Raw genomic sequence first — 25,899 nt, 5'->3', positions numbered from 1 at the left:
AGAGTAGGTACGATTTGGGTGGTGGATCATTCTCAGCACTAATGTGGTGGTGGTGGTGTGCTAGTGTGTGTTGCGCTGGTATCAGAGGATCAGACACAGCAGTGCTGCTGAGAATAGTCCACCAATGTCTTGTGGACAGCATCCTGTGACCACTGATGGAGGAGTAGAGGATGACCAACACAAACTGTGCCACAGCAGATGAGCTATCATCTTTGACTTTACATCTACAAGGTGGATGGACAAGGTATGAGAGTCTAATAGAGTGGACAGTGAGTGGACATAGTGTTTAAAAACTTCAGCAGCACTGCTGTGTCTGATCCACTCAGACCAGCGCAACACACACTAACAAACCACCACCCTGTCAGTGTTACTGCAACGTTGAGAATGATCCACTATCCAAATAGTACCTGCTCTGTGAGGAATATAATACAAGACCCATTTAGATCTCTTTAATCTGCAGCTCAGGTCAGTGAGTCACTGATTAAACTTCATACATTTTGATCATAACATTTTCCTAAAATAATGGTAATTCACTTATTACAGTATGCTGGACTTACTGGTCCAGGACTTCCAGAAAGACTCCATCTGTATTTGCTTGTGTGTAAACATAAGCCATAGTTAATCTTTAGCGGTTAAGAGACAAATAATGTCTCTATATGTTTTAATATGCACTGCTGTTGATATGGATTAAAAATGATTTTACCCTTTGTCCTTGAAGAGAATAAAACAACCTGTGGTTTGATCTAAAACAGTACAGACTCTCAAATGCATGCAAAGCTGTAACCTGACACTCAGTGGGTTTATTTATTTATTTTAGTTAATAGATTAAATCTTAACCTGCTTGTTTGGACATTTACAAGCTCAGTGTACACTGAATACATCACTCACTTATATGTACTGATCAGTCATTTAAATCAAGCAGCTATTTCTTTTTTCTGACGACACATTCATTTTGTTTTGCTATATCAGAACCCAGTGCCGTGATTTCTGTTTTCCTCCACGTAGCAACATGATGCCACATCTATTAGTTCTTTAAAGAGAGTATATGTTTATAAGTTTAGTATATGTTTAGTCAGTTTATAAGTATAGTATTTTCATCATTAATGAACAGTTCATGTGCAATTTTGATATGATTATGGTACAAATCAAGCCACTTTTGTTTTAATACATCATACATAAGCCATTGTAGACAGTGAGAGGCGTATTTAAATCATTTACCAGTTGAGCAGTTTGGTTAAAGGATCTGCACACACAGCTGACCCACAGAACAGAAGCACTCTGAACAGTTAAATATGTAACAGCTCTCTGTTCTGTCTCCAAAGTCTGTGTTTGCTCTCACGGTTTCTTAACTCCTGTTGTCATTTAACTTTTTACATGAAGCCATTATCTGGTTAATGTGTGGAATTTCTGTGGATTAGACCAGTGGCGCCCTAAACCGGTTCTCAAAAAACTCAAATTACACAAGCTAACGTGTGTGCTACATTTCCACTCAGCACGCTCCAACCACGCAGTTGGAAGCTTGATTTTACTTCTGATAACTTCTGTGTTTGGGCTGTGGTTGATCTGATATGGAGAAGGAGTGGACATATCTGACAGCTGAGGTAGGAACCAGTACATTCACACACATTGTGTGCACTGTGTTTGTTGTGAAGGCCTTGGCCCGTGGATCGAGAACAAAATAGTTTTGGCAGGTGGGACAAAGCACATCTGTTACTGTTTTATTCTTTTCTTTTATAGGAGTCACTCACTGTAGATGTTTCTATCAACATGATATTGCCATGTTGCATTTTATTTAATCAGCTCCCACAATCCTGAGAGAGGTGACCTGATTTTTTTGAAGTACGAATTTGATTTATTATTTTAATGAACAATTTCTGTTAGTATTTTGACTTTTGACACTTGGAGTTTAAAAGTAAGTACTTTCCTCTCCAATTGTTGGTAGAAATATACCTAAGAGAGGTCTACTTTAACGCACGTAATACTTTACCACACTATGAATGATAATAGAAAACTTTATTGCAAAGTTTAAGCTTATGTTAACTTAGTCAAGAAAAAACACTGGCTTGTCAGATTTATTTTAAAAATACACTTCATGTTGTAAAAATTAAATTAACTAGTTTTATCCAAACTAAAGAAGTACTTTGAATCTATGAAACCTTCATTTTGTTTCGTTTGAGCCATTTAGAGGTGGACTTGCTTGTGTGCTTCAGATTACTGTCCTATTTTCACCTTGTAACTCTCCCATGGATGCCATTTTTGCCCTTTGTCTTTCTTATTGTGAGATCATGTACATTGACCTTAACTGAGGCAAGTCAGGCCTGCCGTTCTTCAGATGTTCATCTGGGTTCTTTTGTGGCCTCCTGGATGAGTCATCAGTGTGCTCTTGATGAAATTTTGATAGGACGGCAACTTTTAGGAAGGTTCACTGCTGTTCAAAGTTTTCTCCATTTGTGAATAATGGCTCTAACTTTGGTTCACTGGAGTCCCAAAGCCTTAGCAATGGCTTTCTAAATCTTTCCAGACTGGTAGGTTTCAATGACTTTGTTTTGTGTCCGTATTTAAATCTCTTTAGAACATTGTGTGCTGCTTTTTGAGACCTTCTAGCTGCTTCACATTGCCAGACAGGTTCTATTGAAGTGATGTTTAGATTCAGCAGCTTTGGCAGTAATCAAAGTAAGCCTGGGTGTGTCTAGTGAAATTGAACCCAACAGTCAACTGAGTTTGGTTAACTGGATAATTTAGTAGCTAAGGGGGCAGTTGCTGTTTCACATAGGGCTAGGTAGGAGAGGGAGAGAGAGATTCATATATATGTATGTGTGTGTGTGTATGATGTGAATTTCATACAGGCATATTTACTAGTATATTTACATATACTGCTCTCTTACCCATCACATTATGCTAACACTGATCACATATGGCAGCATTTGAGTACATTAGCCTATTTGTATAGCGAAGAGACCTAAATCAGAGTGGCAGTGTGCAGATCCCTGTTATTAGAAGTGAGATTGCTCATATACAGAACGTGCAAATCTTGTTTTCATAAAATGCTCTTTGGGCTGTTGTGGACTGATATTAAACCTATATGGAATTAGAGCAATTCTCTTCTATTAATTTTCCCTTTCTGATCCTCTCCATTCAGCATGTGGTGTTAATATAGAAATGCTGAATAAAAGCTTATTTGACTTGGCTTCAGGTGAATTACTTTGAATATGACAGTTAAGTCCTTGTTCATCTTCAATGTTGGTAACTGCATTACAGCAACACAGATGTATAAACTATATTTACTATACTGTGATTTAAAGGAGAATTCCTTTCTGTTCAAAATTTTTAAACCGTTGGCACGTAAACAAAGTCATTCAGAGTGGTTTAATGTTAAATGGTTCACTGTAGAGAAACCAGAGGTTGTGAAGACTACAGGGCATATATAGTTTTTACATGCCACGCTGGTTTTCTTTGAGTACAATATTGCCTTGCAACACCCCTATGGTTTTAATAAACGTACATTTTAGCCCAAACCTCTATTGCAAAACCATCGCCCAACAATGTCTCAGGCTTCGGGCAATGTATTTATAACCATGTTGTGTAATCCATTCTGTGAGGGAGCTTTCGATTAAACTCTTCGGACGTTTGGTTCCCATCACCACCGCTGTGAACAATTCTGACTCAGAAAGTGTCTCTAGAATGGGACATTTCACACCAAACCACTCGGAATGACTTTGTTTACATCTTGACCATTTCATTAGCCAGAAATTTAGAAAAAATGGTGACGCTCCCTTTTAAGATCTACATTTGCTTTTGAATGTTTTGATTGTCATTTCTTTCTTTCTCTACTTTAAACTGTACGAAGTTACAGTTTGCTAAAACCACAGCGCATAGCAATGTGAATTTATTCTCAGTCAATCTCAAATTTACACTTAGACCGAGGTCCAAAATCAAATGTGCGATTAGTTGGCATTGGGTTGCATATGTCTTTCCTTTGTAAGTGCTTTCACTTTCACAAATAAACACTACGATTCACATAATATTACACTAAATGAACTGGTCGCTATAATAATGACTGAAATAGACCGTGTTACATATCGAGTACAGTGCACAGTTTAGGCACCTTCATGAACGGTGTTCAATAACACTACTGCCGCCTTGTGGTGATGAGTTTGTAAGCGTATGCAGTCTTTTTCTTTCCTGTTTCGCCCAATTCATTCTCCGCAAGGTTTAGGTTTCTATGATTAAGATTCTCATAATTGACACTACGTTGAATTCAGTATCAGCATGCAGAGTCCTGAATACAGAGGCGCTGATCTTTAATCAACTGTGAATGCGGTACTCTCGGTTTAGATCAAGCTTTAGTAAGGAAACACACTCAAGTACCACAGAGGAGACCTGCAGAAAGTATGCTCAGGATGCTACTCAGTCACTTGCGTTTGCCTGTTCTGACTTTTCTTGCTCAGAATAACGTTAATAATTAGCTGTAAATCAATGCCGAGACATTAGAAAGGATTAAAGCAAGACATGACCGAGGCGAAACATCATCACTGCTTAGTGTCAAGCGTGTTATGTAACGCCGTGTTCCAAGTGTGGCTTCGTAATTAGAGGGAGATACAATCCCTCAAATCCTTTTCTCCGAATAAGAGAGCAGCGGTGAACGCTTTTTATCGCTGAATTTGTGTTGTAACCGTTTTCGACTTCATTCACGGTCGGAAACACGAGCAGCGGATCCTCCAGAGCGGCTGAGAAGAAGAGGCGAACACGGACATTCCTCCACATCCGGGCCTTTCCGCTCCGCTCACCCTGCAACCTACCACCACAGCTGCTCGACGTCATCGACGTTTGACTTTATGGGCGTGTCAACGGGCATAAAAATGATTGACAGAAGCTTAGCCCAACCGCTGCCCTCTAGGCATTGGGAGTAACCAATCATCTGCTACCCGTCCCATAAACAACTGCCATCAAGTTACACTTCACGTTCTGTTTTGAGACAGAAAAAACTTGGCACTGTAGCCTGCTAGCGTTTGCTTATCAGAGCAGATAGATATTACTCGTCAAATCTGTAACTGTAAACTAGAATAGAGGTGCTGTCGTCAACCGTCAAAACACCGGGGGATGTAGCCGGTTACTCTGTCCCGTTTACGGTTACCTTGCTGTGGCGGACGCAGCCGAATGTCGCTTCTTTCCGCAGCCTGGCTGGGACGGTAGCGAGAGGGATTAGCTGTACGAGCCAGTCGGTCTAGCTAGCTTGCCCGCTATAGCAATGCTGGAAACACCATCAGCTTGTTTTATAGCTAACTAGCCAGCTAGCGAGAACACACCGGCCTTTCGTGCTTTGTATAAATCAAGCGACTCGCACCAAGTGGACACGGCCGTTGCTTTTAGGGCAAGAGCTCTAGGTTAGATATTTGCTAGCTAGCTGGACAGCTGCTCGAATTAGCGTGCTAGGCGAGTCGCCACCTAAGGTTAGTTAGCTAACGTTGACGGTAACGTTAGCTGCACCTTCGTCTTACACATTTTTGGCTTCTACCCAGCTGGATTGGATAGCTGACGGTTGAGGTGAATATGCACATTTTCTTTTTCTGCATTGCGTGCTAAACATTTGCAGCGTGTGTAAAATATGAAGACCATGACGAGGGCTACCAGCGAAACGGACTTGCTGGCTAACCCGAAAACTCCCACTCAGTTGTCATCGCAGGGACTAGAACTAGTTTAGCTGCACACACTGTACAGGAGCTCAGAAAGAAGAGGGTAAAATTAGAATAGCTGAAATTTCTGATAAGTTGTATTTAGTCACAGTTGACATGCTAAGTCTAAACGGTCTATCCTTTGTCGAATGATTCAGTTGAAAACAACAGGCAATATACAATGAGAAATCCTGATGATCACAGTGATTTTTGTTAGTTACTGCCAGAATATTTCTTTTAGCTCGGTTAAGTGTTAAAGCAGTTCGCTTAGAGCGTTACTCTGTCCTGCCGCATCCGCAAGCACCGTGACCCTGAAGCAGCTCTTTTCAGTACTGATTTTAATAGTACTTTTTTCCTGACACCTGAATGACGGAATGAGATCAGTCTAATAAATCAGCCTTACTAGAGTAGGCAACACACACACCACATGTGCATTTTGTGGAATGTGCATTTGTGGGCAGGGATTGTGAGCCACTACCCTAAAGCATGCTTTTACCTCTGACGGGAGGAGAAACAGCACTCTTAGCAAGTCTTACCATTTGAGCTTTTCCCACAACAGCCTCTGTCTCCTCTTCTGGTTGTAGAGGACAGATTTCTTTAGGGGGAAAAATACATTTGTACAACCTTCTTCAAAGAAAAACAAAACACCTTAAAGGGGAATTCTGCTGAATTTTTGTTTGCATAATTATATAAAGATGTAGAGCAGGTCATTCAGATTGGTTTTAAGTAAAATGCTCTATTCTAGAGAAACCTAGTGGTGCTAGGAAGCCAGATGTCAATAGTTTAATTTCTAAACGCTGTGTTATGGAAAGTTATTACATGAAATTCTTATGAACAAGCTTTCTGAAACCTGAAACAATGTTTTATGATAGTTTTGAGATTAGTGTTAGGCCTTAAACATATTTTTAGAAAGGCTTGAAATGACTGGTCTCAGTAAATTATTTTTTGTGTTATTGATGTCTGATGGTGTTCACATCCATTTGTATTAAGGGACAGAATGGAAGAAAAATGTCAGATAATAATTAGTTTTTCCAACTATTTGGGGAAAACAAACAAGAATGGTTTGTAACAAGGGAGAGTGTATAGTATGATTATGTGAATTATATGATACATGTTCTTAGTTCCTCCTTTAAACTTGTAATCCACAAACAAGTTCAAAAACTAAGACAGTATTAAAGTTTCAGACTGAACATGGGTTGTTGAGCAAAACTAAGCTGAATACTAGTGACGAAACTTTGTGGCCTTTACACACTCATCTGCTAGCTCAGGTTTAAGGCCTCATGTTATGAGTACAATAAAACAAAGTCTTGTATAAGCATTGCAGATCTGTTGAGTTAAAGGATGACATGTAAATCATTTATGCATGTGTTTAATTCAAAGCAGTAATGATCATTTTCCCTCACCTGCTGATTGTGTTATTGTGTTACCTGTGCTGTGCTAATAGTGGGGATAATTAGCATTATTGTTTTTATGCCTATGCTCTGGTGAGTATACTGACTCAGAAAAATGTTTTGTGAGTGTTTTTAGCCCGATCACATTAGATATTGGAAGAACCATGTGTGTATAATACTAGTAAAAATAAATAAATAAAAATTGTGACATGAGGAGCAGCCATGATACTGTAATAGTCTTTTGGTATCAGTAATACAACACCTATATGTGGTGTGCATTTCACTTTGTGTGTTATGTAATGTGTGAAAATTGATCAGTTGTTTAACTTTAAGAGTGGTTATTTTAAATAGACAGATATGTCCTGTGATTGCGATGAAAAGGCTGTGCTTGATATTAGCAGATTTTCCACTTTGAATCAGATTTGCAAGAGGAAAGATGTTTATTTATCTCTGATTTCTAGGTTGCCCTTGTGCAAGGGAAGTCCAAGGTAGTGTATATTTAGAGACAGAGCCTTATTTTTATTTTATTTCAAGTGTTCCTGGTTTTGCTGTCAGTGATGTGTAAACAAAGCAGTTCTGTTGTTTATAAGTCTTGATGTACAGACTCTTGGGAATGCAACAGTCTCCACACCTGTTTTTGTTCTATGGAGTCAGTCATGCATTTCAGTTCAGACAGTTCCGGTGTGTTCACTGTAAGGCTGCTGACCCCAGGTTTTTGGCACAATTTACTTGGGTTGTGAAAGGTTCCACTATGTAGGAAATGCATTCATTTATTGCAGGCCTATGATTAACCACACCAAGACCTAACAAAGTCCCCAAAATTTCATACAATACTTTAAAAATTTCATACAAACCTTGTTATAGTTTTTATTTTAGTTTGTTGCAGAGTGGTAGTACAAATAAATGCTGTTCGCTAAATTTGGATGATTTAAAACATTTTAATTGAAATGTGAAGCAACGTAAATGTCCAATAAAGAACTCCTTTCACATTATTTTTAGAATTCTTATCTCGTGACTGAACAAGTCTGGCTATTGAGTAGTAAAATAAGAGCCCAGTACTCTCTCACATGGGAAACGTAATGCTTGACACTTCAGGAATCTTCACATTCTCATTTAAACTTTTTGTTAAAAATGGAATAGTGGTATTCCAAGAAAGGGAGCCTCATGTGCCTTCAGCCTGTGTTGTGTTTCTGAACACAGCCACGCTATATTTTAAGTGCTATTTTGGTTTTATCATACAGAAGGAGCTATTTAGCCTAAACCTGGTGTTAGCCTGTTATCACTTTCTGCTTCACCCTTTGATCCAGCTTGATATATTACTCTGGGGCAGTTTTCCAAACACAGACAAAGCCTAGTCCTTGACTAAATGGTGATGTAAATTTGGATTAATGAATGTTGTGCTTCGTAAATGCAGGTTAGTCAATGGCTTTAATTACTCTAATTTAAAAAAAGTAAAGTTCAAAGTAATTCAGAACCTTTCTGAGGTTATTAATTATCAATATGGCACAAATGCACTTGAACTTTAAATTGTATAAATAAATGTCAGTTACAGCTGATAACACCGGACAGATTTCATAATGAAATAGGATTCCAGTGATTTTGCTTGTAGACACCAGATGTGACAATGTTTTTATATGGTTCTATGTTGTTTCTTGATTCTTGAGAGGGGCGTTGTTCAACACATTTCAACTGTATTGTCTTCAGATGATTTATATATATAACTTGGGACCTTTATTAGGGTATTCCATGCCTTCACAAATGGAAACTCAGCAATACATTATCAATCTTAAACCATAGCTATGTATAAATATATAGTGGTTATACATATATTTGTTATATATTTATACACACACACAGACATATGTGTGTATATATATATATATATAAAATATACACACACACACACACTTATTTCCCCCCCCCAAAATTCAAGATGAAAGAAAACAAGCAAAACAATCTTTCAGTGTGGTTTCACATGAAGTGCTCTGCTCTAAAGAAATTATTCACAGTAGTGGTGATGGGAAACAGATGTCTAAAGCATTTAGTGCCTCTCAGAGCTCCCTCACAGAAAATTATTATACGAAATGTTTATAAATATGTTGCCTGATGCTTGAGACATTGGTTTTTGACAGTTATGATGATGTTTTTCATAAATCCACTTAGGGCAGTCTGGTAAAAGAAAACACCCAAAATGTTTTCCTTTTTTTTTTTTCAGTTTTGCAGATGCAGTATTTTTACCAATATCAACGCGTAAGGCAAGGAAAGTTTAACTTTTCAAACACAGCTGTCGTTCAAAGTGCCTTACTAGAGAGAAAGTTCAGACATAAGACGTGTACTTTTTTTTGTTGTTTTTGTTTTTTATATAATATTTTAAATTAATATATTTACGCATTACTACGCTTGGTTACAATCACCACCACTGAAAGAAAACAAAGTCAGTAAATCACTTTCATTAACTTTTTTCATAATCTCAGTGAATTATGTAGACAAATCTGTGGAAATTCCCTTTAAATGTGTAGAAACTTTAAAACCTTGACTAAAAGTTCTTGTGTACAGTACATCCTTTGTTTTAGAAGTGGATCTCTGAGTGTCTAAGTGCTTTAGGTCTGAGAACAGTTTAAGAGCTGTGCGATGCTCGAGTTAAAACCTCCCTACGTGGAGTTAGGTCTGCTTCAGAAGCACTTATGGCAGGCCTGGTTTTGTCAGCCTACTACTTACTGTTAGGTTTTCTAGTTTATCTTTGGAATTTATAGACAACGGCCTCTGCAGAACCATCCCATTCCTCTACAGAAGGAACTGGAATTTAGAGGATGGGACGATTATTACCTGTTTTGTTCTTGATGTTTCCACCAGGAAGTAACCATGGTTTTTGTATTAACTTATTTACAACATTTTATTTTAGATAATATCTTAACCATCACACCAATACTCTTGCATGCATTTTTTTAGCTTAACTTTTTTTAAAGGCTGTATTCAGTTTAACTTACTAAAGTTTTAGCCTTTGATCCTCACTTTCAACTTTAAGGTGAATACGGAGATCCCCCTGCAGCATTACCGAAAATGCACACGTACATAGCTCAGGCAAAGTATCATAAACTTAAAGATAGGAAACTTTTCATGTAAATAATTTGCCAGCATGAATTTTTGTTTGCAGTAAAATTGCACTCTTCACATTTCCTAAACATACATTGTTGTTGAAACAAAAACGATGGACTGCTGCTTCTCCATCTGTAAATTTCTTACTGAGTGCTGCCAACTCACTGTTGTTTGTTCTTGTTTTTCTGTTTAAATGATTTTCATGAAGTTAACTGGAGCTCTGTTTTATGCTCCATTGTTTGAGCAGATGTATGGCTGCCTAACCAAAATAGTCAACAAAACCAGGCAACAAAAATAGTCATTTTGTTATAAATAGTGGATATTTTTGAATGTGAAAAAGTACAAAACAAAGTTTGTTAAAATGGAAAAAATGCTAAAAGTAGTCACCATAAGCACTGCATTTTTAGGGGCCAATACGTGAAATGTTGTAGTTATGATTCCAAGACAGTAGCAAATAGCGATCATTAGGTCTAAGCACAGTGTACAGTTTTAGAGCCACAATACATGACTTGTATTTGTGTCATAATTGAACTTATTATTATTATTATTATTATTATTAATAATAATAATAATAACACCATAATTGCATCAACTGGTTTCTATGTCAAAGGCTGTGCAAACCTGCTGTTAGCTATAGTCTTTTTGGCCTGTTCAAGTGCAAATTTTCACAGATGATGAGAGGCGACAGTGAGCTGACAGAAGGCGATCGTTAGTCAGCCTTAGTTGGTGCTAGTTCTTCAATGATGTCCTAGTGTATGTGGCCGCATACAGGCCTCTCTGTTTGCCAACACACAGAGAAGGAATTTATAAGTAAAAAACGTACATGGTTGTTAACTTTCATAAGATTCAGTGAAGTTTAGTCAGGTACAGCAAAGACAGCTTGTTAATCCTGATCTTGAATGTGGTTACAAAATTAATGAAAGTTTCGATGAGGGTCTGAGGTCTTATTTTAAGCATGTTCCTCATACACTGTTTTACCGTTAATGTACTGGATAGTCAGGTAGTGAGTCCTTTTCTTTTTTTCTTCCTAGTGCCTTTTTCTGTTAGGAATGAGCTAAAGCCTGATAACTTCCTGTCAGGCCAGACCTCTGTAATCCCCACTGGGCTGGCGGCCTGTGGGGATGTGCGCTGAGCTCTTACGCAAGAGCTAACAGTCCAGGGAAAGACCAGTGTGGTGCTACCTCATCTGCCCTGCAGTGACTTCGCTGTACATATATCCTAGCCCTTAACCTGTAGGCAGTGTTGTGTTACAGAGCAAACTTTCTACAAGTTGCTGTCTTGTTAATGTGGTGGTGCGAGGCTTTGAAACACAGACAGTTTTACCTCATGATCAATAGATAACACACTACTACAAGCTGAGTTGGGTTGAGACAGGCCTACATAAGAGCAGGCTCACTTTTATTTATGACAGAGTTGACAAAAAATGTGATGCTTGAAATGCCATAAACAAACCACTTGTGGAGAATTGATTGCCTGTGGTTTCATAGATAGACCTTTAAACAGTGTGTGTGTTTCAGAGTCCTGTTATTAGAGTAACCGTGTGATCCACAATGAGGTTACTTTACATGCATAACAATAATATATATGTTTTTTTACAGTTGGAGTGCTGTCTAACATTGAAGTGAACATGGGAAATAGCACAGCGATGTCATGTGTTGAAGCTTAATCTTTGTGAATTAAAAACGCATACTAAACGCTATGCAGTAAAAGTTGTATTTGTAGTGTACAGTCATCTTAAATTTGAATGTGAAACTGTAATCGATCTAATAATAAAGAAAGCAATTGTTAATGAAGCATAAGAGCAGAGGCATGAATTTACTTGAGTATTTCTTGAGACCCAAAGCTGCTTTGTTTGATGTGTGAAACTTGATACTGTGTCCTGAGGATTCCCTAAAACAAACACTGTACTATGTAGGCAGTTTTTTGTAAACGCGTGATGTCTGCCTACAGCACTGAACGCATTCTACCAGTGCAGCTCAAGAGCTGTGTTTCTACAGCAATCTCTTTAAAATTACAAGCAATACATGTGATATTTGGTGAATTGATATCCTACATTAATATGTTTTTAAAAGTTCATTTTTATTCGCTTGTGGTAATACTTGTATTGCTGGTGTTTTACAAGAGAGAAGGCAATAAATGAACGACGTGTTTTTAAACCAGGGGTAGGTGAGGTTTTTTTTATCTTCACTAGAGGCTGTTTCTGGCCTACTTGTATGCATTCCTTTCATTTGTCTAATGCTGTATGATAGGTCGTCCTTAACCCGGAGTTGTTAGATTGCCAAGTATAGATAGAATTATTCTATTCTGTAACTGCCTGGATGTTTGTGAAGTTTATTTCTGCCTTTTGCAACATTCTTGCAACGCTCTGGCAGAAACGACAGAAGCCACTGGTGAGGTTTTGGTATCTGTTGTGGGGGCCTTTTTATTTCTGACCTCTCTAATACCATTTGAGAGGGAGACCATTTGTGGCTAGCTAGAATAGTAGGCTCTTTGATCTAGTGTGGGAACTTTGACTTTCATCATTGTCTTTGATCACTTGATGCATGCATGTTCATAATGGGATGCTCTCTCACTTTTTTCCTCTGTCTCCGCCTTTTTTTTCCCTCCTCTTCCCGTCGCTGTGTCAGGGCTATGTCTTCAGCAGCCACCGCGCCCCCGTCCGTGGATAAGGTGGACGGCTTCTCCAGGAAGTCAGTCCGGAAAGCCAAGCAGAAGCGAGCACAGAGCTCATCACAGTTCAGATCTCAGGACAAACCTATTGAGCTGGTGCAGCTGCCACTGCTGAAAGGTAGGGAAATGCCTCATGTTCACACACCTGCCATTCACTGGCATCAAGACCACAGAGAGCTGTTATCAGTGCTGCTAGAGATCTTTTAGAGAGCATAGAAACTGTCTTCGTTCAGGCACTCTTGAGGCACTTCCTCTTCAGTCTTAGCAAAAGTGGTTTTGTTCTGAGTGCTTGAAAAATGGTCCCTATTGTAAGTAGGCGGATGTGGCCAGGTTGAATGTTTTCACCCATAAGACATCAAAGAGGTAATCCTGCTGAACTTATGAAAAGGTCCTTGCATATTTAACTGAAATCCTCAGCCTGCAAACGTTCTTGAATAAACAGTGCACCTTTTTCAATTAGAACCATGTACTTCTAGCCTGGTTTTTCAGTTTTCTTTTTCCTGTTGAGTAATAACTAATGAACAAGTAGGTAAATGTTTTATTATTAAAGGAATGGTTTGGCAGAAAACCAAGTTTTACATAGTTTTTCAGTAATCCAGTATGTAGTTGATGAGCCAAGACAAATTTGGTGTCCAGATTTTGATTTTTTATGTTGGTGCTGGAGCTTTCAAAATAATGTAGCTAACTATTACTAAGTGTGAGGAGTCAGTAAAATTGTTTCCATAAATACCTTCCCAAACCATCTCAACCCACTGAAACAGCATCCAGAATTTCATTCAGGTCTCACAGAATTGTGAATGTGCTTTAGAACATGATATGACTTGCTGTGAATTATAAAAATGAATAAAAGTTCACTGTGTAGCCAAACACTGCAGGTAATTAAAAAAATAATAATCAAGGATTGTGCTGAATTTTGACTTCCTCCATCCACTGTTTCTGTTTATAAGCATATACCTACCGAAATCTCAAACGTAATCTGTAGCATCCACGTGCCTGCATAATGTTTCACTTTCACAGTTATATATTCATGTTGCATGTGTTTGTTAATGGATGCATTCACCTGGTTGAAACAAATTGTTTAAATAAAAAAAAAAATAAAACACAATTATTTATTGCAACTTCATGAATCTTACAAAACAAGAGCTCGAATTTCAAACTGATACTATAACACATTCAGAAGACAGCAAGTGTTTGTTTATTTTAGCTTGGGCTGTGTTTTTTTTTTCCACTTGGAAGCTATTGAGAAAGCAAGTAGGCTAATCAGCTTGTTTGGACTGTGTCTTATAATTTAATTAAATTAAATTGTCTTTCAAATATCTTACAGTCATTGGTTTGGCAATTAATTGTCAAATAATAGTTTATGATCGTGACAGGCTGAGGTTTTTGGGGATGCATTTACAGATAAGATTTGGGTGACCAATGATGTCTAGTGTTTGTTAGCAATTTTAGCTTTCTAGCCCCAGTGCTAAACTGCAGAATCAAATATTTGAACACCAAACATGTCTTGGCTAATTTACTATGTCTGGGCTAAGTGGAAAATTGTGTAAAGTTGATGTGAACCATGCTGAACCATTCCTTTAAAGTTGTATGCTTGTTTTGAAAGTTTGTTCTGTGTAATGTGTAAACATGAGTACTCATCAGTAGAAGAGTGAGCTTCGCTGACTGGACTGAAATGTACTACAGGCCTTTGACGCTGTAGGCCAGAAACTAAAAAGGAAGTGAAAAGTGTAAAAACCTTTGTAAAAACATTTGCTTATGTTTTTCTGCATGGTTTCTGTTGTTTATGACTTTCCCCACCTCACATACACTCTTTATCTGTTTGTAGATGTGTCTGCCCAAGAGCAGCCAGAGTTGTTTCTGAAGAAACTGCAGCAGTGCTGCACGCTGTTTGATTTCATGGACACACTGTCTGACCTCAAGATGAAGGAGTACAAACGCTCCACTCTCAATGAGCTGGTGGACTACGTCACAGTCAGCCGGGGTTACCTTACTGAGCAGACCTATCCTGAAGTTGTCAAAATGGTTAGTGGCATGCTCATGGTGATGCATGAATAATAGTTTTAGTTGTTGTTTAGATTTACGAATGCCATGACCTTTCAAGCCTGATGTATTGTCATACAACCCCAATTCCAATGAAGTTGGGACATTGTGTAAAACATAAATTAAAATAAAATACGATGATTTGCAAATCCTTTTCAACCTATATTCAATTGAATACACTACAAAGACACACTATTTAATGTACCAACGGATACAATTTATTGTTTTTTTGCAAATATTCACTCATTTTGAATTTGATGCCTGCAACACGTTCCAAAGAAGTTGGACAAGGGCAAGAAAGACTGGGAAAGTTGAGGAATGCTCAAAAAACACCTGTTTGGAACATTCCACAGGTGAACAGGTTAATTGGAAACAGGTGAGTGTCGTGATTGGGTATAAAGGGAGCATCCCTGAAAGGCTCAGTCGTTCACAAGCAAGGATGGGGCGAGGTTCACCACTTTGTGAACAACTGCGTGAGCAAATATTCCAACAGTTTAAGTTTAATGTTTCTCAACATGCAATTGCAAGGAATTTAGGGATTTCATCATCTACAGTCCATAATATCATCAAAAGATTCTGAGAATCTGGAGAAATATCTGCAAGTAAGCAGCAAGGCAGAAAAACCAGCCATATATCAACAACACCCAGAAACACCGCCGGCTTCTCTGGGCCCGAGCTCATCTGAGATGGACTCACGCAAAGTGGAATAGTGTCCTGTGGTCTGACGAGTCCACATTTCAAATTGTTTTTGGAAATCATAGACGTCGTCTCCCCTGGGCCAGGAAAAGGATTGTCTGGATTGTTATCAGCGCAAAGTTCAAAAGCTAGCATCTCTGATGGTGTGAGGGTGTGTTTGTGCCCATGGCATGGCTAACTTGCACATCTGTGAAGGCACCATTAATGCTGAAAGTTACATGCAGGGTTTGCAGCAACTTATGCTGCCATCCAAGCAACGTCTTTTTCAGGGACGTCCTGCTTATTTCAGCAAGACAATGCCAAACCACATTCTGCACGTGTTACAACAGCGTGGCTTCATAGTAAAAGAGTGCGGGTACTAGACTGGCCTGCCTGCAGTCCAGACCTGTCTCCCTTTGAAAATGTGTGGCACATTATGAAGTGCAAATTACGACAACGGAGACCCCGGACTGTTGAGCAACTGAAGGTGTACATCAAGCAAGAATGAGAAAGAATTCCACCTACAAAGCTTCAACAATTAGTGTCCTCAGTTCCCAAACGCTTATTGAGTGTTGTTAAAAGGAAAGGTGATGTAACACAGTGGTAAACATGTCCATGTCCCAACTTCTTTGGAACGTGTTGCAGGCGTCAAATTCAAAATGAGTGAATGTTTACCGAAAACAATAAAGTTTATCCGTTTGAACATTAAATATCTTGTCGTTGTAGTGTATTCAGTTGAATATAGGTTGAAAAGGATTTCCAATCATCATATTGTTTTTTTATTTATGTTTTACACAATGTCCCAACTTCATTGGAATTGGGGTTGTGTTATTGAGTGTATATACGTGCACTCAATAATTTGATTGCTGCAGAAATCCGATCAACACGTTTACATGCACTTGAGAAATCAGATAATGAGGAAACTCCAGGTCTACATGAGTCAGAGTAATCAGATTTCTGCTTTTCAACCAGCCAGTAAACTCACAGAAGAAGACATGACGTAAACATAATATAAAACGCAAACTTCATAACATTGCCTTTTTTTTATATTGTGCCACTTTACCTGAAAATATGAACTTGCATCATCTAGATGTTTGGTGGTATTTCATGTTTGGTTTCAATGCCATTCCACCAGTTTTTTGCTGCCATTTCTGAACCTCCAACATCAGACTGAGAAATATGATTGGAGTATGAGTTGGCACGCACTGAGAAATCTGATTACTGAACTAAAATCCAGCTCTCTTTATCGGATTTCTTATTCTGATTTCTAGATCAGAGTATGCTGTTTACATGACCATTTGAATAATGGATAACTGAAGAAGATTTTTGGCAATCCTTTTGAATACATTCCGATTACAGATTTAGACTGTGTTTTATATGCTCACTCTATTCAGCAATCTGATGGAAAATCTTTGTTTACATGCGCACAACAAGTAATCCGATGCAAAATTACATGCATGTGTGGAGTACCACGTAGCCTAAACATTACCATGACAGTGAACATCACGTGAGTCCAGTCAGAGTGAGACGAGCAGCAGTAAGCAGTGCTTGTGTTTTTAGATTGCTGTACAATGGTGTCAGACTCAGGAAAATGTACTTCATATGTCCTTGTTAAAGAAGGGCGAGAGGAAGAGTGCATATTCTGAGACACATAAGCTGGACACCTGTCCCACCGCCGTCTTTTAAAGATCAGGGCATAAACTTCGTCTCCTCTGCAGTCCAGTTTCTGCTGCCGCCATGTTTAATGTTATAAACTTTCACTATGATGCGACACGCATACACAGAATGAACATACATGTTCCGATTGGAAGTGTAATCGGATAAGGCGTTTACTTGGCTATTAATCTTCAGTTTAACTAATTATTTACAGGATTACCCACTTTGTTCAATCAGATGGAACTTGTATTCTAGACTATTCAGATTGAGGTGTTCATATGGACGTATTCTATTCTAGTTGAGCTGTTAGTCCGATTATTAACAGATTATTCTCTGTATTTATCATTTTCTCTCTGTGTGTCTCTTAGGTGTCCTGTAACATATTCCGGACCCTTCCACCTAGTGACAGTAATGAGTTTGACCCAGAGGAGGATGAGCCCACTCTGGAGGCCTCGTGGCCACACTTACAGGTACAGCACCAGAAGCTGCCAATCAAAGCCATTTCAAAATTTACCAGCTCTAAACTGGTTGTCTTTACAAAAAAGGGGAGAAGAAAGATTCTTGCTTGAAAGAGAGTTGACTAATTTGTGTATTTATCCCTAGCTTGTCTATGAGTTCTTCATTCGCTTCTTGGAGAGTCAAGAATTTCAGCCCAGCATTGCCAAAAAATACATTGACCAGAAATTTGTACTACAGGTACGTTTGTGTTGTGGAAATCTGTTTGTAAGTTATTTGTGACATTTTTCCTCTCCAGAGGCAATGCTTTAAAATGGAAGTTGTGGGAGCTCATTAAATATTATTTAAAAAAAAGCTTTCAATTAGAATTGCAGTGCATGAGGGTTGCAAATGTATGAAATGCTTGCATGATAAAGTTCTTATAAGAAAGTCTGGTCACTCTGAGTGATTCCACCAGCCAGTTATTTCCAGCCATGCAATACAAGACTCCTGTCTCTTTGACTGGGGAGAGATCAAAATACTCTAAACTGAAGGTCAAAGTACCATTTCTAAAACATTTAAAATCACAGATCAAATCTTACAAAACTTCATAAATATTTTTTTGCATTTGACCCAATTAACACACAATTTTTTATTGTTTTTTTTACTGGCTATAGCGGTTGTGCAGATCTCAACAAAAAGGGGGAGCTTTCCCTGCCAGAACCCCATTGACCCTTCGTCGCTTGCGTTGTAATTAGCAAGCTGATTTACTCGTTGTGTTGATGGGTGGGACTTTCTCCATAAACGGATGCCATATTGAGCATTACAAGCTTTCTCATTCATATTTTAAACAGAAACCAGTATCTTCATTTGTAACATCTCTGATATAGAGTGCTGTGAAAAGTTATTTGCCTGCTCCTGACTTTTTGTTTTTATGTATTCATCACACTTTGTTTCAGAGCTTAATACAAAATGTAGTATAAGAAATCTAATATCAAAAGAAATTCTGGTAGAGATGAAAAAGAAACTATAATTATATTATATTATAATTATATCAGTCAGAATAGTCATGCATATTCCCAGAAGTGTCCAGCCCACCAAAATTCCGCCAAGAATACAGTGACTATTCATCCAGGAACTCACAAAAGAACTCAGACAAACATCTAAAGGCAGGGTCAGCCCAACTAAGACAAGGTCAGTGTTCATGATTCCAGCATTAGAAAGAGACTGGGCAAAAATGATACTCATGATGGAGCTGCAAAGCAAAAACCACTACTTAACATAAAGGCTCATCTCACATTTGCCAAAAAACCCTGATGGACCTACAAGCCATTTGAATAATTTTCTATAGATGAGTTGAAAGTCTTTTGTGTTTCCTCAAACTCTCCTTGCTTTATTACATTTCATTACATTACATACAGATCAGAGACCATTTAGTCTGACAGTTATGCAAAGATAAATCAGGAATGCTGTAAATGCTTTTCATGGCAGTCTATTCATATATTATCATTGGCATAGTGAGCTTCTTGGTTTGCTAAATTAAGCTCTTGTTGACCCAGTGCATCTGTCTCGTGCTCCTCCTATTTGCCCTCAGCTCCTGGAGCTGTTTGACAGTGAGGACCCTCGGGAGAGGGACTGTCTGAAGACTGTCCTGCACAGAATTTATGGCAAGTTCCTTGGCCTCAGGGCCTTCATCCGTAAACAGATCAACAACATTTTTCTAGGGTAAGACAATTAAGAATTACTTGTTTTTCAGTGGGGAGCTTGAGGCCAGATCAGATGATCTGAAGTATTACATATCGCTTGTATTACTGTCTAACTCCCTATCAAAACTCTCTTCTTTCTTCTTCTTTCCTCACCCCGCTTGGACAAGGTTTGTGTATGAAACGGAGCACTTCAATGGAGTGGCCGAACTGCTGGAGATCTTGGGAAGGCATGTGCCTAACTAGTCTTTTTAATATATTTATTGCAAAATGTAAAGTTTGTTTGGTTGTTTATTTGTTTAGATTATTTTATATTCATTGTTTTGAATTGTTGTTTCTCCAGCATCATCAATGGTTTTGCACTCCCTCTGAAAGCTGAACACAAGCAGTTCCTGGTGAAAGTGTTACTGCCCCTGCACTCAGCCAGGAGTCTGTCCCTCTTCCATGCACAGGTATTCCAGGCCCTGCACCTCTGTGCATGTTTGCACTTGCTAGTGAGGATGCTTATTTAGGACTCCTGAAGCTTTATTTCGCAATGTGCTCACTCACTCAAGTGACACTTGAAGGGTTGTTGTACTGATCTGGAGTGAGAGTGGTAGGAAAGAATGAAGCAGCCTGGCAAAAGAAAACATACAGTGTATTGTAGATTTTTGCTGTTTTATTTATTGATTGATTGATTGAATTTGCTTAGGGTCTGAGGAGATGATGTGTGTTTATCAAATTCACAAAAGGAAAAAATACATAGAACAATAAATAGAAATAAAGTAAAAGTAAATTGGGGCATGCTTTTGCTTTAGTGTTCCAACAGGGAACATAGTAAGTAGAGCGAAGAGCAAACAACATTTGTACCAAGTGCATCCGTGGTTTCTTTACTTGTGCTGCAGTTGTTACGGTAGTAAATTAACTTATCAACATTTCTGACTCTTGCAGCTGGCTTACTGTATTGTCCAGTTCCTAGAGAAAGATCCCACGCTAACAGAACCTGTAAGTGAATTCCTCACAACTGTTTTCTTGGTCTTGCTTGCATTGCTTTTTTTCATACTTATGTGATATGAAACTTTTCACAGGTGATAAGAGGATTGTTGAAGTTTTGGCCAAAAACCTGCAGTCAGAAAGAGGTGTGAATTTTTTCTTTTTAATTTTCTTTGCCTGTGTAATCTGTTCATGTATTTTAATGCAGCCATTTCTGTAGAAGTCTTTTCTGATTTTATAAACTGTATAATGTTGAGCAGAGTGATGTTACAATTATTAGTTTGTCAACTCCCACATTGGATTCTATACTGAATACTGAATTTTTTCTCCACCCACACATTGTTGGTCTTCAGGTTATGTTCCTTGGAGAGCTGGAGGAGATCCTGGATGTGATTGAGCCCACACAGTTTGTCAAGATTCAGGAGCCACTGTTCAAGCAGATCTCCAGATGTGTGTCCAGCCCACACTTTCAGGTTTGCAGTACAATCCCACACAAAGACACTCCTATACATTGTATATCCAGGCCTTCTCATAATAAACACAAGCTATCTGACTGTGCACACATTCATCGCACACTCCCTATTTGTAATTACATTAATAATGCTGATGTATTGAATACTAGTCCTCTTTGGTTCCCTTTCTATGGCAGGTGGCTGAGCGAGCACTGTACTACTGGAACAACGAGTACATTATGAGTCTGATTGAGGAGAACTCCAGCGTTATCTTGCCCATCATGTTTGCCAGTCTCTACAGGATCTCTAAAGAGCACTGGAACCCGTAAGCGCACTCAAAATCGGACCTTATCTTGCATTGTAGAAGGACACTGGAAATGCTCATTTACCAGATGAATGTATCTGTTCAGTAGAGTCATTTGGCCCATCTTATGGAAAACCAAATTATCCTTGTTTTTCTGCAGAAGATTGTTGTGCTAAGTTAGTATTGCTAAGGTTTCAAAATGTACTGTGCCTCAGTCCATATAAAGTCACATTCAGAAGATTGTTGTTTTTAAAAATATAGTAAAAAATAAGTTAACATATTCCTTACATGGTGCAATCTTAAATAGTTTTTAGTAATAAAAAATTTAGTAAAAAAAATTTTAGAGTTTTTTGTAATAAAACGTATTTGCCAGTTTTATTGATTGCAGCTTTCCAGGATCCAGATGTCTCAAGATAGTTGCTGAAGTTTGTTTTTTGTGATGTCCCTGAGAGTTTCCGTTGAAGCTACATTTTAGCCTGGACTTCTTTGTGGAATGAGTCACAAGACAAGCAGTGTACAGGCAGAGCAATGGTTTATTTAAGGTTGAAAATGGTCTCTTTTATTTATATATATATATATATATATATATAATTTCATACTGGTGGAAGTGTAACAATAACTACAAATACCAAATTTAAAAAAGAAAAATGCAAAAAGTGACCGTGTTAATTAAGCTGTACATTAGGGAGATTTTCAAACAGTGTGTTGCTGTTGAGGTTGACTGTCTAATTAAAGGTGGAATAACATCTATAGTTTAGAAGCATAATAACAGAAAGGGGCCTCCCCACATTTCTTGTATTTTAGAGAAGGTATATCAGTATCCGCATTAAAATGAAAGTGTAACAGGGCTGTGTATTTGTATGTTTGCATTTAAATTTCCCACTCATATATGCAGTGTTGAGCACAAAATAAAAATTCAGATTCAGTATTACGATTTTAATTTGCTGTTTCGATGCTAGCATTGACATTTCATTTACACATAGATTTAGATGTAAGTTGCTTTATTGAAATAATGTATTTCTGGAACTGCATATTTACACTTAATGTGATTATGTTGTAATTCTGTCAAAATTAATATGTATTCATCTGTCAGTGTAATATCTTGTATGCATTTTGGCTCTCTAATAATGTATTTAAATTGCATTATCAAAGAGAACACCAAACTAGAAAGATGGCAAAATTATGAGAAACAGTGCTCCTCATATGTTAGCGGATGAGGTGAAGAACAGAAATTTAGCCACATGTGATGCTTGATGTCTTTATACATGACAAGTTTTGATCAAAATGAGGCTGAACTGCAATTTAAATGCATGAAAATCATTGGCTAAATGAAATGTCAATACTCTACTGTACTATATGGCAAATTAGAATAGCAGTATTTCATTTTGAAAGTTTGAATTTTCATTCTGAGCACATTGGATATGATTTGCTAAATTTAAATACAAATACATTGTATTTGTATATATTGTATTTCCATATTACATATCACATTTGATTTTTAATTTTGATACTGATATGCTTCCATACAAGTTAGCATGCTGGAACATTGACATTCTATGATGTACACAGATGCTTTAAGGCCTTTTAGCGCTTTAAAAACTAGTAACAGATCTTTACAATCTATCCTAAAAGAAAGGTGGTCAGTGAAATTCTTATAAAACAGGAGCTTTTTTCTTGTGTTTATTATGATCCTTTCTGCTGCATTTTGTATGAGTTGTAGAAACCTGCATGCTTGTAACAAATTGCATGAACAAGTTTTTCTGAGTCACACTGCGATAGAAGAGACTGAATTTCAGTAGTGTTTCTCACATGATAAAAGCTTCCATAGTGGCCGTGTTTATATGTGGGACAAAACAGCTCAGAAGCTAAAATTACACCAGAGTACTTCAGGTTTTAGTATCGAAGGGTATATCGGTTTGATCAGTATTTAAATGTAAATGAATTTGCTTTTTTTTGGTTCATAGAACCACAACAAAAATTGAGCAAATGTTGGATAAGATCTCTTTCATACTATCCATCCATCCATTTTCTAAGCCGCTTCTCCGTAAGGGTCGCGGCGGGGTACTGGAGCCTATCCCAGCAGTCTTCGGGCGGAAGGCAGGATCTTTCATACTATGTAAAGGAATATTTGTCCTGAGTACTTTTGACTCTGGACTGCCTTTTCCAATGTACTGAATTATTTTGATCCTCTTTCGTCTCATCTAGAGCGATATCTGCTTTAATCTACAATGTGCTTAAAGCATTCATGGAGATGAACAGCGCGCTGTTTGATGACCTTGCTGCCACTTACAAATCGGACCGTCAGAGGTAGGACACCCTGAACTTTGGATCATGAAGGACATAAATATCACTCAGATTATCAAAACAAATTTCTCTCTGCTTCTTGCTCCGTCTCAGGGAAAAGAAGAAGGAGAAGGAGCGAGAGGACCTGTGGCGGAAGCTGGAGGAGCTGGAGCTGAGACGGGGCATCCAAAACAGTGATGGCATCATTCCCACCTAACATGGATGTGGCTCCACCCTTCCATCTGGCTCCAACCAATGGCCCTCTCTTCTCTGCCACAGGGACTCCACCCTTTCCATGCTTCTTGTGCTACATAATTTACTGTACACTCCTGCGTTCGTCTGTCCCCCACCCCCCAACAGCACTGTAAAAATCCCTGCTCTGTTTCCTTTACAATGATACTACACTGAAACAATAGACAATGAAAAAGGAGAAAAACAAAAGAAAAGGAGAAAAAGTGGCGTGTGTACCTTAGGGGAGAAAAGACTATGTACACTCCTTGCTGTTTAAAAAAAAAAAAACAAAACAAAAAAAAAAAGAGAGAAAGAAAGAAGCGATAATCAACCATGGTGAAAGGATATATTTTGAAAACCCTTTGCCTGAGAACAGGAGCTTAATTTCATGTTTTTAAAGAGTGTGGTCCCAAAGGTCCCTCAGTGAGCAGTGGGCTCCACATCCGTTATATCACACAGTCTTGTGAAGCCCCCCTTCTCCGTCCCACATTCTTTTTTTTTTTTCTTTTTTTTTCCCCCCTCAAAGAGTGACTTGATCGCACAGAGCAACATTTATATTTCCATGTACAAGTGCGGCTACTGTACCAGAATATCCAGCCTTCACAAAGACAAGACAAGACAAGAATGAAGACCATAAAGACAAATGAGTAGGAGTGAGAAATTAATTACTGTGGTCCTTTTTGTTGCCTCCATCTCTCTCCCCCCTCTGCCCCCCCCCACAAGAACATCAAGAATGTCATCATTTTTTTTGCTTTTGTTTTAAGGAAGGTGCCAGTCTGGCACTGGTACCATCAACCAGGAATCGCTTCATGAATACAGCAGGCAGTGGTAGGCTACAGTGGTTACCACAACCTTTATCTCCCAGAAGTATTTTTTTAACATTTGGAACAGGTAATGACCTGCTGTCTGTTAACAGCTCCATGCTGTGTTTCTCTGGAGACCTCTTTGAAATTTCAGTCGGGCAGTTCTGTTTACCAAGAATGCCGCTGCAGTTTAAGTATGGCTTCAGGCCTGAGTTTTTCAGACACTATCGAGGACTCTGTTCATCTTTTCTTGTGGGGCAGTGTTCAGAGCTTATTCAGTGTATTTTTATTTTTTAATAAATAAAGCTAAACAGTTTTGTTTTAATCTCTTATCCTGAACTTTTAGCCATGGACGACTCTGATATCTACTGCTCTTCTTTGGTCAGATTTTGGAGTTCACAATGGTTGGCTGCCCTTAAAATGATTGAGTAGAGTTACATGATTTTTACAGGAGTGTTTGGAATGACAACCTGCATATGTGGGGTATTTTTATGGCCCACTTGGGAAAACGCTGATCCAGTAAGTCTTATTCCTCAACAGAAATACCAGCCGCCGCAGTGGGTTAGGACTAAAGCACTTCGAGTTAGACAATTTGTTGTGTTCACAGGACTCAGTATTCGTATGTTTTTTTTTTTTTTTTTTGTTTTGTTTTATTGTTTATTTCAAATCTAAATCATGGGTGTGGATATTACACGCGAGAAAGATGTATTTTTTTTTTCTTTTTGGCTTGATCTCTCTCTCTCTGTCTTTTTCTTTTTTCTTGCTCTCTCTCTCGCTCTCTGTCTCTGTCTCTCTCTCTGGGCCTCTCTATCCCTCATCCCTTCCATGCATATTGTGTGTTTTATGATGGCCCATCTAAGTTTATGTTAAAGAAAATTTCAAAAGAAAGGGTTTGATGAATAGAATAAATCTAATTATTTTAAAAAGACAGAGATATTAAATAAACCTGTTTTTGTGATAAATTCTGTCTGTTGTTTTTGTTTTATGTGTGCTGGAGGAAAGTCCCTGTTTTATAGTTTTATATTTTTGGTCTATTCTCTTCATTTCTAAAGTAAACAGAGCAACCTGAAGACGTATTGTTTTCCAAAGAATATTTACACTTTCTAAGTAAGTGAGAAGGTTGTCTGGTAAGAAACTGCTTGCAGGAATATTTGTTCTGTGCCTATGTAGTCACTCAGAATTAATGTTAATATGAAGACCACTTTGGGTTAAAAAATGGACAAATTTCTTTCTTTATAGGAGTTTTTTGGAACAGCCAGAGATTTGCAGGCCACAGAGTGCTGCTCAGAAGTTGGTGTATACAGTCAGGTATGAGGAGGAATGCTGTCAGCCTTTATTCATGAAGTATTTCAGTCGGGGGGTGTGCTGGTTGGAGGATCTTCTCTCTTCCCTACTGATAAAGCATCCTTGCACTGCAATCTTTTGTGTCTGTTGCTCTTTTTGGTGGGTGGGTGTGTGTGTGTGTGTGTGTGTGTGTGTGTGTGTGTGTGTGTGTGTGTGTGTGTGTGTGTGTGTG

The 25,899-nt window shown here is 38.3% G+C and overlaps 1 protein-coding gene across 2 annotated transcripts; it reads left to right on the top strand.

Annotated features, from left to right (window-relative positions):
- Positions 1-305: 305 nt before the first annotated feature.
- ppp2r5ea (protein phosphatase 2, regulatory subunit B', epsilon) lies at positions 306-25,345 on the top strand. Of its 2 annotated transcripts, none has more exons than XM_017710490.2 (14): positions 306-1,601; positions 12,787-12,947; positions 14,655-14,851; positions 17,569-17,670; positions 17,804-17,896; positions 19,230-19,360; positions 19,509-19,568; positions 19,682-19,790; positions 20,269-20,322; positions 20,406-20,456; positions 20,664-20,783; positions 20,960-21,087; positions 23,272-23,373; positions 23,464-25,345. In XM_017710490.2, exons 2-14 carry the CDS (start codon positions 12,791-12,793, stop codon positions 23,564-23,566), a joined length of 1,407 nt encoding a protein of 468 aa, XP_017565979.1. In that variant the 5' UTR covers positions 306-1,601; positions 12,787-12,790; the 3' UTR covers positions 23,567-25,345. The 2 variants fall into 2 exon arrangements, with proteins under 2 accessions (XP_017565979.1, XP_017565978.1); XM_017710489.2 differs by lacking the exon at positions 306-1,601 and adding an exon at positions 4,963-5,544.
- Positions 25,346-25,899: the final 554 nt, after the last annotated feature.

The sequence above is a fragment of the Pygocentrus nattereri genome, chromosome 4, assembly GCF_015220715.1.
Source record: "Pygocentrus nattereri isolate fPygNat1 chromosome 4, fPygNat1.pri, whole genome shotgun sequence".
Classification (NCBI taxonomy): domain Eukaryota; kingdom Metazoa; phylum Chordata; class Actinopteri; order Characiformes; family Serrasalmidae; genus Pygocentrus; species Pygocentrus nattereri.
This window is presented reverse-complemented; position numbering and strand designations above follow the sequence as displayed.

What these genes read in the sequence shown, in the direction of transcription:
- ppp2r5ea (XM_017710490.2), top strand. Translation starts at nt 12,791, where the DNA reads ATGTCTTCAGCAGCCACCGCGCCCCCGTCCGTGGATAAGGTGGACGGC. An exon ending in GCAGCTGCCACTGCTGAAAG is followed by an intron (nt 12,948 to 14,654) that starts GTAGGGAAATGC and finishes ATCTGTTTGTAG; the next exon opens with ATGTGTCTGCCCAAGAGCAG. An exon ending in ATCCCACGCTAACAGAACCT is followed by an intron (nt 20,323 to 20,405) that starts GTAAGTGAATTC and finishes AACTTTTCACAG; the next exon opens with GTGATAAGAGGATTGTTGAA.